The 13,796-nt window shown below is 38.0% G+C and overlaps 1 protein-coding gene across 8 annotated transcripts in view; it reads left to right on the plus strand.

The window, feature by feature from the left end:
* Positions 1-13,796, plus strand: part of mark2b (MAP/microtubule affinity-regulating kinase 2b) — a 97,802-nt gene that overhangs the window by 49,294 nt on the left and 34,712 nt on the right. For all 8 annotated transcript variants that reach the window (XM_056461327.1, XM_056461328.1, XM_056461333.1 and 5 more), the window contains exons 5-7: positions 2,680-2,745; positions 2,951-3,021; positions 4,642-4,698. In XM_056461327.1, coding sequence (XP_056317302.1) covers positions 2,680-2,745; positions 2,951-3,021; positions 4,642-4,698 — 194 coding nt within the window. The remainder of the gene's footprint in view (positions 1-2,679; positions 2,746-2,950; positions 3,022-4,641; positions 4,699-13,796) is intronic.

Raw genomic sequence — 13,796 nt, forward strand, 5'->3', positions numbered from 1 at the left:
ACAATCTACATTGTAAAAGTGCTATAGAAATAAAGATGAATTAAATTGAAACATGTTGACTATAAACTTGCCAGCCTGGTCTTAGTTAGAGATCTGTTGATTAATACCTTTAAGTTGGCCTTTTGCAGTTTCAGCAAAACAAAAAGAGCTGTTTGTAGCAACACAATCCCAAAGATCCTTGTGCCACGTTGCCTTTAAGTCCACAAGAACCGGAAGCTTTGATAATTTCCTTAGTATTGGGATGCAGTTTCTAGAGAAATGGAATATTAAATAAGAAAATAGTGGGTGTGGCTTATTTTTTCTACTATGAGCCGATTGGCTGTAGTAAAGTAGGCATTTCATTCAGCAAGATCAGGACAAGAGTTTCAGGTGAGTTATTATCATTTATGGTTATTATAACCTAATAAACACTTTCTCCTCACCATTTCTGTTTGTTATCTAGAGCTTTAAAAAATGACAATTGGAGGGGCGTGGTTAAGTATTTTAACCACGCCCATCCTAGCTATTTTACAGCTTAGGCAAACAATTTTTTTCTTAATGACATGGGCAGATGAATTGTTTACCACAAAACTAGCAATGTGAACTAACATAATCAATATGGTTAGTTTTGATTTCATGTGTACTTAAAGTGCTGAAATCATAACAATCTTAAATTCAAGATGATAAAGGTTTCACTGAAGGTTTTGCTGGGACATTTGGATCTGGTCTGAGGGAGAACACATTAGTTAGAACCACATTGGGGAAACGCAATTTTTCAGTCTCTACTGAAAGTGACTACTGTGAAATTGAGAGCATTTACCAATCGCAATGAGATGAACATGATAGCAACATGAAATGGATTCTCAATTCATATGAAGTATATAGACATTTTTTGTGGACTTGAGCTGAATGGAAAGTTGAGACGGGTGTGCAAAGAGTCTTTGTCTAGGAAAATGGCCTTCTGGGTGCTTGCTTCATGATCTGATTATGATCTCCTGATTATGATTATTTTTGCATGGTATCTGTTTTTGTGAAAGCTCTGGTGTTGAGACTTATCAAGAATTTCAGGATTTACATTTGGGTACATAAATAGTGAAAATGACACATGACACAATACTATGAAGCCGTTTTTCCATTATTGTGCTGAATAGTTCTAAGAACATTTGATGTATGGTTCCAGTAGTATTTCCATATGAGCCTGGAATGGCGTGGTATGATTACAATGGTTATCTGCTGAGAATTTTCTACCCGGTTAGACAAGCGTGTTGGTAGAGTGCATGTGCACGTGATGTCAACACTGTGTTTCCTGGCTGTCAGTTTCTCCATAGCTGGCTAAAAGGTGGTTTGCAATTAGTTTTTTCTGTTATTTAACAAGATGAATATCAGACAAAAACATAAATAATATAAAACATTTATATCTAATCATCTTTCTTATCATTGTTTGCTTTATATTTGTGTTACCAAGGAAATAACTGACGCATTCGCATTACATTCCGAAGAGCTTTGACCATTTTCCAAGGAAAATAAACCCTTTTGTATATGAAACTACCAAATTGGCACTTTTCCTCCCAGGTTCTGCAGGTTGCAATGTCCTGAATTTTGCTGGCCAATCTTAAGCCAATTGTAATGGTTTGTTTTGGCTTGATTTGAAATTTCCCCAACCAATCCCAAAGCCTGGGGCACCAGAGTGAGTGCTCCGACTTGGCTCCCCCTGGTCCCCGGATTGGCACTTAATGGAATGTTGTTGATTTTTTTATATTGTGACGCATTTCCTAAAGAAACAAAATAATAAATGAGAAAACAGTGGGTGTGGCTTGTTTTTTTATTGCGAGCTGATTGGATGTAGTAAAGTACGCAGTTCATTCACAAAGGGGTTTCAGGAGACTTATTACAACCTAACAGACACCTCCTCCTCACCATTTCTGTTTGTTGTCAAAACTGTCAAAACTGACAGTTGGAGGGGTGTGGTTAATTGTTAACCATGCGCAATAATACAGACAGACAGACATAATCTGAGAACTTATCTGAAAACAAAAACTAAGCATTTTCGAATTTTAATTGAAGATTACAAGCAAACACCTTTTTTTTTTTCTTAATGACATGTTCATCACAAAACTAGCAATGTGAGCTAACAAAATCAATATGTTTAGCTTTGATTTCATGTTTAGCAAAGAGCACAGTTCGGCTGGATAGTGGAAAAGCAGCTTTATAGTCTCAGATATTGCTAATTATGGTATTTTTTTAGTTGCCCAGTTACCTTTAACCTGTAAAGTTACCTTTACACTGGTTTCTTTAAATATTGAACAATAACTCAGTAGGATTTTTCCATAGCCTTTTGGATTATTGCCGAAATTAACTTTTTTCTATAACAAAATGTTATCCTTTATCCTTTGACATTTTGTTCATGAAGATAAATCTATAATTAGCAAATTAACTGATTTTTGAATCTTGAAGCCTAAATGTTTTATTGATTTTGAGACCGTAAACGTGGACTTGTGAATAGATGAGTTTCACAATGACATTGAATGCTTTCAACAGCCTTAGTTTAGCCACTTTTCAAGGTGATAATAGCTTTAAAAACTAATTTTCTGTTGTAGAGGAAATACTTTTAAATATCTTGAGGTTGTGTTAACCGCATAAATCAGATTTGGTGTAGTCAGTCTGTTTTGATTTGTGATCATCTTTCTCTTTCCCCACCAGTGAAGTTATTTGAGGTGATCGAGACTGACAAGACGCTGTATTTAGTTATGGAGTATGCCAGTGGAGGTGAGTGGGCTGAAAGCCTAGAACTGCTGTCAGCTGTCAATCATGTCAAGAAATAAAAACCAGGACACTGCATTTCAAATAATGACATTCTCTTAACTTCCTTTCTACTTTGCCTCTTTCTGTTCTTCTCCTCCTCCTGTACCACTTACCTCTTTCCCTCCACTGTCATTTTCTACTCTGTTGTAATATTCCTCCTCTCTTTCAGGCGAGGTTTTTGATTACCTTGTTGCTCACGGGAGGATGAAAGAAAAGGAAGCGCGTGCCAAATTTAGACAGGTCAGTGTGAGTGCATGTTACGTGAGTCATACTTCAGTGCTGAAGCTCACATGTACATACGATGAAGTCCAAGTCTGGGACCGCTGATGAAAATGTGTCTACTTTGCATTTTTTATAATATAACATATTATAGATTATTTCATCAGTGTGGCATTATAGTGCAAAAGTTCAACTGAAAATATTAATGTGAATATACTTAAATACTGGTGATACAAACAGCATCGTGTTCTAATGTTTTTTAATCAATTTCAAAGACTTTTTAACCCCATTTACATTTATTTGTTCTTTATTATTTGTATACATGCACGTTTACACTCACCAGACACTTTATTAAGTACAACTTACTAGCACTGGGTTGGACTCATTTTGCCTTCAGAACTGCCTTAATCCTTCATGGCATAGATTCAAGAAGGTATTACAAATATTCCTTAGAGATTTTGGTCCATATTGACATGAAAGCATCACGCAGTTGCTGCAGATTTGTTGGTTGCACATCTATGATGCGAATCTCCCGTTCCACCACATCCTAAAAGTGCTCTATTGGATTGAGATCTGGTGACTGTGGAGGCTAGTTGAGTACAGTGAACGCATTGTCATGTTTAAGAAACCAGTCTGAGATGATTTGCTCTTTATAAGATGGCACATTATCCTACTGTCATGATCATGGTCATAAAGGGATGGACATGGTCAACAACTATACTCAGGTAGGCTGTGGTGTTGACAAGATGCTCAATTGGTACTAATGGGCCCGATATGTGCAAAGAAAATATCAAGGTTCGACATATTGTGCATTCAGAGATGATCTTCTGCATACCTCAGTTGTAATGAGTGGTTATTTGAGATACTATTGCCTACTATCAGCTCGAACCAGTCTGGCCATTCTCCTCTGACCTCTGGCATCAACAAGGCATTTGCGCCCACAGAACTTCCGCTCACTGGATATTTTCTCTTTTTCAGACCATTCTCTGTAAACTCTAGAGATGGTTGAGCGTGAAATTCCCAGTAAATCAGCAGTTTCTGACATACTCAGACCAGCCCTTCTGGCACCAACAACCATGCCACGTTCAAAGTCACTTAAATCACCTTTCTTCCCCATTCTGATGCTTGGTTTGAACTGCAGCAGGTCGTCTTGACCATGTCTACATGCCTAAATTCATTGAGTTGCTGCCATGTGATTGGCTGATTAGAAATTTGCGTTAAGGAGCAGTTATACCTAATAAAGTGGCCGGGGAGTGTATATGTGTGTATATATATACAGAACAAATTACTGATGTTTTATTAAAAAAACTTTCTAAATATAAAATTCAAAAGAAGGATCATGTGACACTGAAAACCTGAGAAATTTGACATTTTATATATTTTTCTAATGTATTTAATGTAAAACCTTTTTTGAGCATATACATTTTGGACCTATTGTGTGTGACAGGTGGTGTTCAGTGGTTCTTTGCTATTAGAAGTATATCTGTACACGCATATTAACTGCTGAGTGCATAAGTGTGTATGATGGCTTAATTACTGATAGAACAGCTCAATTAAACAGGCACAACTCCCATGAGCTGCTGAAATGACTTCACCTACTCCGCTGATTACTCACCACACCTTCTCTCTTTATCTTTCCAGATTGTCTCAGCTGTGCAGTATTGCCATCAGAAGTGTATTGTACACAGAGATCTCAAGGTGAGAATTTGTCTCTGTGTGTTTATGTGTGTGTTTGTGAGGGGCTGTTTTGTTGTGAACTTGCGCTGAGCATCAACATCTCTATTCAACTATACATTCACCTTTCAGATGGCCTTTAGTAGCTTTTCTGAGTCTGTCATCAAAGTCCATTACAGACGTCCAGGTGGAGAAATGAGTCCTCTGTTCAAACAAACAAACACACACACACACACACACACACACATATGCTATCATGAGCTCTGAACTCTGAAACTGCTGACCTCAGATCCTGTCCATGTTCAGATGAAAGGAAGTGTCTTTCTGGATGAACTGTTCCTTTCATAACTGAAGTTGCTTATTGGTCCAAACCATCATCCCAGTGAGCCTTGAACCTTGGAGTCAGTCATTCAGAACGTTCGCATGGACAACAGCATTCTGAAGTGATCACATTTAAAGAGCCCATATTATAGATGAAATAGGGTCATATTTAGGTTGTAAGGGTCTCCAACAACAGTCTAATATGCATGCAAGGTCAAACAACACTTTGATGGTCTTATAATATGCATTTATTTTTACCTAATTATCCCAGCGACTCCCATATGAATCGTTCAGCGATTCATTTGTACCCAAACCCGTCCTCAGCGCGAAGCTAATCTGCGCTGATTGGACCAATGACAGGCTGCTGCGATTGGTCGACGACACTGACAGGCTTCAGGGCGAGACAGAGTGAAATGCCCAGCAGATTATCAACAATATAAAAGTAGTCACAGTGTACACACGCTTCATAGTGGATTTTGGCTGCCAGTGGGTGAATGTAAATATAGACGATGGACTAGAAAATACTGACGACTAACTATTTTATCAAGCAAAAAGTCCAAGAACTGGCGAGGATATTTTCTAGCAGTCTACTTGCTCTTTTTACACACACGCACACACAGGGCCGGCGCGTCCAGAATAGAGACGGCGCGGCGGCGACACCTCCCTCCCCCTCCGCGTCCTCAGTTACATCCGCGATTACAACCCTAAGATTTCAACCGCGACACCCCCTAAAGTCCTCACTTTACAAACGGGTCCCTTTGATCACCCTTTGCCTAGAGCTTTACCCTATTCAGAGACACGCACACACACACATCAACCTCCTAAGAGGAGACACTCACACAAACGACCGTCCTCAGAGGAGCCACACACACACACACATAGCTGACTATCCATAAACAAAGCGGCACGCGTCGCGTTTTCAACGTAGCTTTACACGCGATGTGAGAATATAAAGAGTTAACCTGATACAGCACACGCGGTTACAAGTAACAAAACACAACTAAATACAGAATTTGCAAGCTAGAGTAAACGAGGCAACAATTTTAATCGCACGTACTTACACTGGTGAAATGGGGGAAGAAACTGATTCATGATCCACTGATCCTTGTTCTGACAGTCTATACTGATCCTTCCTTTAACAAACTGAAGAAGTCTTCTTTGTAAGCAGGTAGTTTCCAGAGGCTCTCGATCTGCTCAAGGCTAGGCTATATGCTAAGGTTTCATCTTTGGGTGAACTGTCAATAATCTCCATCTGCACAGCGTGACTTCATTCTACCGGTGTCTGTGTGTGTCTCTGTGTGTGTGTCTGTGTGTGTCTCTGTGTGTGTGTGTGTGAGTGACTTTTTTCTGTTAGTGGGCGGAGCCGCAGGTTTCAAATCTCCCGGGCTTGCGCGTGCAACTACTTGTGTTTCGTAGCTGCGTCATCGCGAAACACCTAATAACTCGTTATCAAGACGACTCGTTTGAAGCACTATGAGTCGACTCTTTTATAGATGAATCAATAGTTTTAAACACTGTACACTTACAGATTTAAGCCTTAGCTGGATATTTCACTTCACTTAGAGCTGTGTGACACACTACATGGAAGGGCATTTTCAAAAACCCATAATATGGGCTCTTTAAGGCAATAGTCTGATTACGAATCAGCCGTGTAAACTGTCTAAATTCATACTCGAAGTGTAAACAAAGACTTGCAGAATATTCATATATTAGGGTGTTTTCACACCTGTTGATCGATTGTTTTGTTCAGAATCAGGGATTAAAATTATTACAATGTTGCTTTTTGAAGCAAAGTTTCTAATCAGAGCTAAATTATTAAAACAAGTCACATGCGAGTAACCTATCCTCACATTGGTCAGATGGTTTATTTTGTGGGATTCTGCTGAGCTGTTACACATCGTTTTTTTAATTTATGCTGATGAGAATTAAGGCGTTATTTTGAATGGTGACACCGACAGACATGGCAATCACCAAATATAACTCAAGAGGTAATCATTTCTCATACATAGCCTCATTTCAATTTTCAAGGGTTGTAAATTGTATATCTATTCTATTTCAGAAGTAGCGTTGGTATTTTTTAATAGTTCAGTTAGACAGCATGCTTTCATCTTCATATTCGTCAGGAAACGCACTTTTACCGGTAGGAATGATATCCCGTCCTACTCCTCAATTCTTCTTATAGTCAGACATATGTCTGTTACATAACCATAAAACATTGTGTTATAGCAAAATCCCTTTAAGGCAAGTCATTTCACTCAGTGGCCATCTTTGAAGCGCCTCTCGGGCAGCATGCTCTGGGATTCTGTCTGAATGGGGAAACATCAAATTTTTCAAAACTATTTAACAAGTTTATGATTACATTACATATTTGTAATCACCAATAAACTTAAACAACAACTGTTTCCTAAGTTTAGTTTCTGAACGTGTGAATCAAAGAAAGTCGGCATATTTTCAGATGCATGCGCACTTGTAAGGAACGAGATCACGACACCAACCTCTTTATGACTTTTCTACATATTATCATCCTTTATATAATGATTGTCTGATCGCACTGGTCTTTAGAAGTAATTCACTACTTAATCTTGATGGCAAATCTCCTCCAGAAATGACAGCGACTCTTTGTTTACAAGTTTGTGGGCGTTTGAGTAGTTGCTGTCATGTGATGTGCATTTAACAGATGGACTGTACCTCGCGTTCGTTTCATACAGATTACAAAATAAAAAAACTTTTGTTTTTAAGTGTAGTTCATTTTAAAAGCACAGATTTGAAGCTTAATGTGGATGTATTTCTTATTCTGTGAAGCAAGTATTTGCTGAGATTCCAGTGTGTTTGTTGACCACCAAACTGTCATAAAAGCACACATCTGGTCCCCCGGAAAAACGTCAGTCTATAGTGATTGATGATTGGCTTCTGTACTAGTGGACGGGGCTTTACACGTTACACTTCATATGTTATGAGTAGACCCACATGGAATCTGCGCGCGCAGAATTCAGCAGATTTTTAGCCCATCATTAATTCTGTTTATTTACTTGAGTAAATGTGTGTAAATCTATATTAATTCAGTTTTTAAATTAATTACAGTAATATTATTGACTAATATGAAAATGTTCATCTGATTTATGTACAATGCAGTTTGTACTGTAATATTTTCGGTCTTTTAGTAGATTTAGTATTATATGATAGACTTGCGTTTTACATGTTAGGTTTTAGTTATGATACTCCCAAAATAAATCCACAGAAATCCGCAGATTTTTACCAAAATTCAAGCAAAAAGCGTCCGCAGATTCCGTCTGACCCTAGTTATGAGTGACATGTCTTGTGTATTCTATAGTCTTTGGTTATAGCCTGGTTTTTTAGTTCATTAGATCATATTACTTTTTCATTACAACCAAACTGCTCTAGAGTTTGTTTCAACTGAGTTGAGACCATCTTATTCAGGTGGTCTCGGACGATTGTTTTGGCGTGGATCCGAGCGTGATTGCGGGTTTCACATATACCCAAACAAACCGAGCTAAGGGGGCAAAAGCGCCTGGTTCTGAAACAAACATCAAGGTGTGAAAGCACCCTTAGTATCTTAATTGAAGTGCAGTATAGATGAGTACATCTTAAGCTTTGTCTACACTGTAACGTTTATTTCTCATGCTTATCGCCAACGTTTCTGAGACATTTTTTAACATTCATGCCCAAGCGATATTCTCTGGTGATAAGCCAAATCAACCTGCAAAATCATTCAATGACATTAGGTGCACTTAATAAAAAACGAAATTCCCCAGTACACAAGGTGGCGCTGTGCAATGCTTCTGATAGTCATGTTGCACAAAAGTCGCGATCACCCTCACACTTTTTCCTTGTGTATTTTTTGTGTACACTTTTCTACTTCTGTTTAAAGGGCCATGAAACCCCCCTGTCTCAACAGGGTGTTTTCACACCTCTCCGGATTTCACCATTTTCAGATTTGAAAAGCTCTTGGGTAAAAAATGTTTCTTACAAACATATTTTTGTCACATGTTAGCAGACCACTGTAATCCAACTGCTTGGGTCCACACGCAAGCTGTGCTCTCACCAGGGGGTAATTGGAACAAAACCTTCCTTGCGGCACATTTATAAACACAACACTGACGACCCATGTCTCCGAACAATTCTTCTACTACTTGTTTGAATTATGGTTGGCAACACAACGTGGCATTTCTCTGAACACTGTTACGGGGGTCACACACTAGAATCTCCACGCAGCCCCATACATTTCAGAATTCTAAACATAGGTTTCTATCAGGGTACACACACCGGCATCGCAAGTCGGCGGCTGTCCGCAGCGCCCAGCCACGACTCAGGACACTGTTCATGTTTCTGCCACGCCACAGAGCACCATCTGAATAGTTTTGTTTAAAATAGCATGCGATTGTGCGTGTCTGGAATGCGACACTTTCAACTGTCATGTGCCCGCCGTGTCGCGGCGCTGAGCGGCACATCCGGTGTGTGATGGCCTTAACAGGTAAAAGCAGTCTTTGAAGCTATATCATGCATATTAATGAAGTTGCATCTAATTCACAATAGAGTGCACTGATTGGCTTAAACCAAGTCTTTCTCATGAATTAATGAACAGATGTGCTAAAAACTAAATGACATCATTTTGTACCTGCTAGTACAGACAGCCAATCTCCACGCTGGAATTTACACAATGATCTCATCGCCGTGACCTAGCTTCAAAATTTCTTTTTAAACCGGAAGAACAACTTTGCGCGAATCAATGCAAAAACAACCAATTTTCAATTATTAGCTAAATATATGTGTCCTAATAGTGTTTTTAGCAACGTGGGACATATTTATGACTTAACATTTTGTGACCCTTAAGCTCCTCCATGAAGGCACACAAACCCCTGGTCAAATAGTTGTCTGAAAAAGTTACAAGCCTCTTTTGGTGGGCATGATGTACGACAGAAAGTTTCAGTCTAGCTGTACGTGTCGTTCACATATATTATAAGAAGCTCTTCTCACAAAACAGATGCTTTAGACACATTAATACTTGTGTATAAATGTTTATTACTAACCTTTCTATGAAAATAATTAGATTATAACTGCAGATCAATAATTGTGCGAAATAGCCTACTGTAACATCTACAATTATACATACAGACCCTTACAGAAGCGTACCATACCACTCAGTGGAAACCGGCTATAAGACGAACTATAAGTTGATTTGTAAAATTCAGTATGGAATGTCAGATGGCGTAGCCTGGGAAAATAATGACTTATGCTACTAATCGATTTATGTATTATAACTTGTAAAACAGGAACATGAGGGGAATATTCTAAAAACAACACATGTAAACACTTTAATCCTAATATTGCCTAAAAAAAAAAAACGATTCCTTGATGGAGTTCTCTTGCACCCCACTCAGAATCCCCAGAAATGATGTATAGTCTCATACTGACTCTGTGTTTGTTCCACTTCTTTTTTCAACCTATTTAATTTTCTCTCCCACTCACACTCACATACACACATTGAGATGTATACTAAATAATGGCATCGCAGTACTGGAGATGTATTGATTACAATAGAACAAGGCAGCATTTGACATATTGATTCAATATGAGCACCATAAATAATAAAGCACTTACTCAAGCCTTGTAGTTGCATCAGTGTGTGTGTTGCCTTAAACCACACCTCTGTTGTGGCTACAAAGGATTCTGGCTGTTCAGGTTGGATTGCAGGATCAATATCCTATTTCTTTTAAGTTAAAGGCGTGTTGATTGTTGTGTTGTGTTCAGTGGCACTTGCCCCAACAAAGCAAATGAAAGTAATTGGAACTGTTTTGTCCTCAATTGTTGCGGTACATGCAGTAACGTAGATACACGATTGGTCAAAAGTTTGGTAGTCTGTACGATTTTGTTATCTGTTTTATTATTATTATGATTTTTCTTTTGAAAAATGTATGAATTTGTTTAGCATGGAAGTGTCAAATTATGAGGTTTTTTTTTTACTTTTTATTTATTTCAGATAAATGCTGTTGGTTATCAGTTTCATCCATTTTATTTATCAGTGAATCCATAGTATATCACAGTTTCGTCAAAAATGATGGTACATTTTTGATTTAATGTTTTCATAGTTTTCTGAATTCTACTTAAATTCAGTGTAGGTTTGTATTTCAAGAAACTTTAGCAGAATCAGAAAGAGCTTTATAACCAGGTTTGTTCACACATACGAGGAATTTGTTTTCGTGACCGAGCTTCTACAGTTCAACAGAATTACAAATACAGGATTAAAAATGGATAATAAATATATTTAAAAAATAGAAGTAGTGACTGCCAATATACAAATTGACAAGTGTATGTACAGGTGTATTACTATATACGACGTTATATGTACTGCTGTTATGGGCAAATTGGTATGTAAAGTATGTTGTTAAATAAATAAGTATATATGTGTATAAACAGGGTGTCCGCGGGGTCTTAAAAAGTATTAAAAGTTGATCATTATGAGAAAATGAAGGCCCTTAAAAGGTATTAAAAAGTCTTAATCGCGTTTTTATGAGGTCTTAAATTTTGTTCAAGCGTTGTCCAAAATGTTTGACCCCAAAAAGCATAAATATATAAATTTTCCTCGATTCACGCGATTGGTTCGGGCAAGGCACATCCGGACAAGCTCCTCAGTCTGGGTGATGTTACCTAATTTGTGACAAACGTGGAAAGGTGATGTGACGCTCTCCACATGTAGCAAAACCATAGAGTGAAACAGATGGCAAAATGGGAAAATGTAAGTTTGGGTACTCCTGGTTGGAGAAAGACGAGTTTAAACAGTGGCTGGAGCCCGTCAATTAAAACAACCACATAATATATTCTTCTGAGCTTATCTGAGTTCTGTTGCATGGTTGTGCTCCATTGGTTTATTTTAACTACAACTGTTTATTAAGTTAAATGTTTGATACTGATTAGAACTTGAAGTGGCGATGAGGTCTTAAAATATTCTGAGAAGGTCTTTAAAAAGGTATTGAAATTAGAATTCCTGCATATACCCTGATAAAGCAAGTAGTAATGTTTCTTTCACAATTACTATCATAAAGTGTTCATGAGTTGTATTGCGTGAGGAAAGAAACTGCATCTATGTCATGCTGTTCTGGTGCACAGTGCCCTGTAGCGTCGACCAGAAGGTAGAAGTTCAAAGAGGTAGTGTGCTGAGTGTGATGGGTCCAGAGGGATTTTGACAGCCTTTCTGCTCGCTCTGGATAAGTACAGTTCTTGGAGAGTAGGGAGGGTTGTATCAATGATTCGCTTAGCAGTCCGACCTATTCAACGTAGTCTTCAGAGGTCAGATTTGGTAGCTAAGCTATAACAGACAGTTATTGAAGTGCAGAGGACTGATTCAATGATGAAAGTGTAAAACTCTTTCAGCAGCTCCTTCGGAAGGTTGAACTTCCTCATATACAGCCTCTGTCAATGTGAGTGTCCCACTTCAGGTCCTGAGAGGTGAAGAAAATCTTACAGAGCTTTTTCTTTGAATGGGAGTGTACATCACAATCAACTCAGACAGATTCTTGGACACAATTCTGCCTTCTTAAAGGTCAAAAAAGCAAACCTTGACCTTATTGACCTTATTCTGCAATGTGGAAGTGCGATTCAGCAATTGTTTTAGAACTTCCGATTCAGATGTCTATGGGAAAAGTGACTATGAATAATAAACAGCAGAAAACTATCTGCTGCTCTACAAACAAGTGTGTTTATGACTATACAGTTGTAGTCAGAATAATTAGCCCCCTGAATCAATATCCCCCCCTGTTTATTTTTTCCCCAATTTTTATTTAACGGAGAGATTTCTTCAACACATTTCTAAACATACTAGTTTTAATACCTGATTTATTTTGTCTTTGACATGATGACAGTAAATAATATTTTACTAGATTTTTTTCAGGACACTTCTATACAGCTTAAAGTGACATTTAAAGGCTAAACTAGGTTAATTTGGTTAACTAGGCAGGTTAGGGTAATTAGGTAAGTTATAGTATAATGATGGTTTGTTCTGTAGACTATAGAGAAAAATGTAGCTTAAAGGGCCTAATAATGTTGACCTTAAAATGTTTTTTAAAAAATTAGAAGCTGCTTTTATTCTTGCCGAAATAAAACAAATAAGAGTTTCTCCAGAAGAAAAAATATTATCAGACATACTGTGAAAATTTCCTTGCTCTGTTAAACATCATTTGGAAAATATTTAAAAAAGAAAAAAAAATTCAAAGGGGGGCTAATAATTCTGAGGGCTATGAAAATATTAGTTTGCAACATGAAGCAGCATAACGAGCTGTTTTTGATGTCTGAGAGTCAATGGAAGTGAATGAGACCAGAAGTGTAGAATCAAAAAGATTCCAATGGCAGTGCCCACTCACACGTGAAGAATAAGGTCAATAGGTCAAAGTTTCTAATTTCACTCTTCTCCACGTTGAGAAGAACCGAGACCTCTTCCTGTGTTGTGACTGGTTTATCTACACAACATCTTTCATTAATGTGATTGGTCAAACACTATAAAAATCAGATTTCAAACAGCCAACGAGTGAACATGCAAATTAGCTATATTAAGTACAATAAAGCTAAATTCAAGAGTTTAAAGTAGAAGGACAATATAATTGCACCTTAACGAGGCATGTATGTTGTCCCTGTGGCTCATCCATGCCTTTGTTGCTGTGTGTTTGCGTGTTGTAAAAGTTTGGCTTTTATTGGCAGAGTAATATTTAACTCCGCAAAACGAGCCCAGTTAGCACCCGCTTCTGTTGCTAGGAAACACGGCCTCCCTGTGCGGCTAAAGTTGGTGTGTA

This window comes from Danio aesculapii, chromosome 7, assembly GCF_903798145.1.
Source record: "Danio aesculapii chromosome 7, fDanAes4.1, whole genome shotgun sequence".
NCBI lineage: Eukaryota > Metazoa > Chordata > Actinopteri > Cypriniformes > Danionidae > Danio > Danio aesculapii.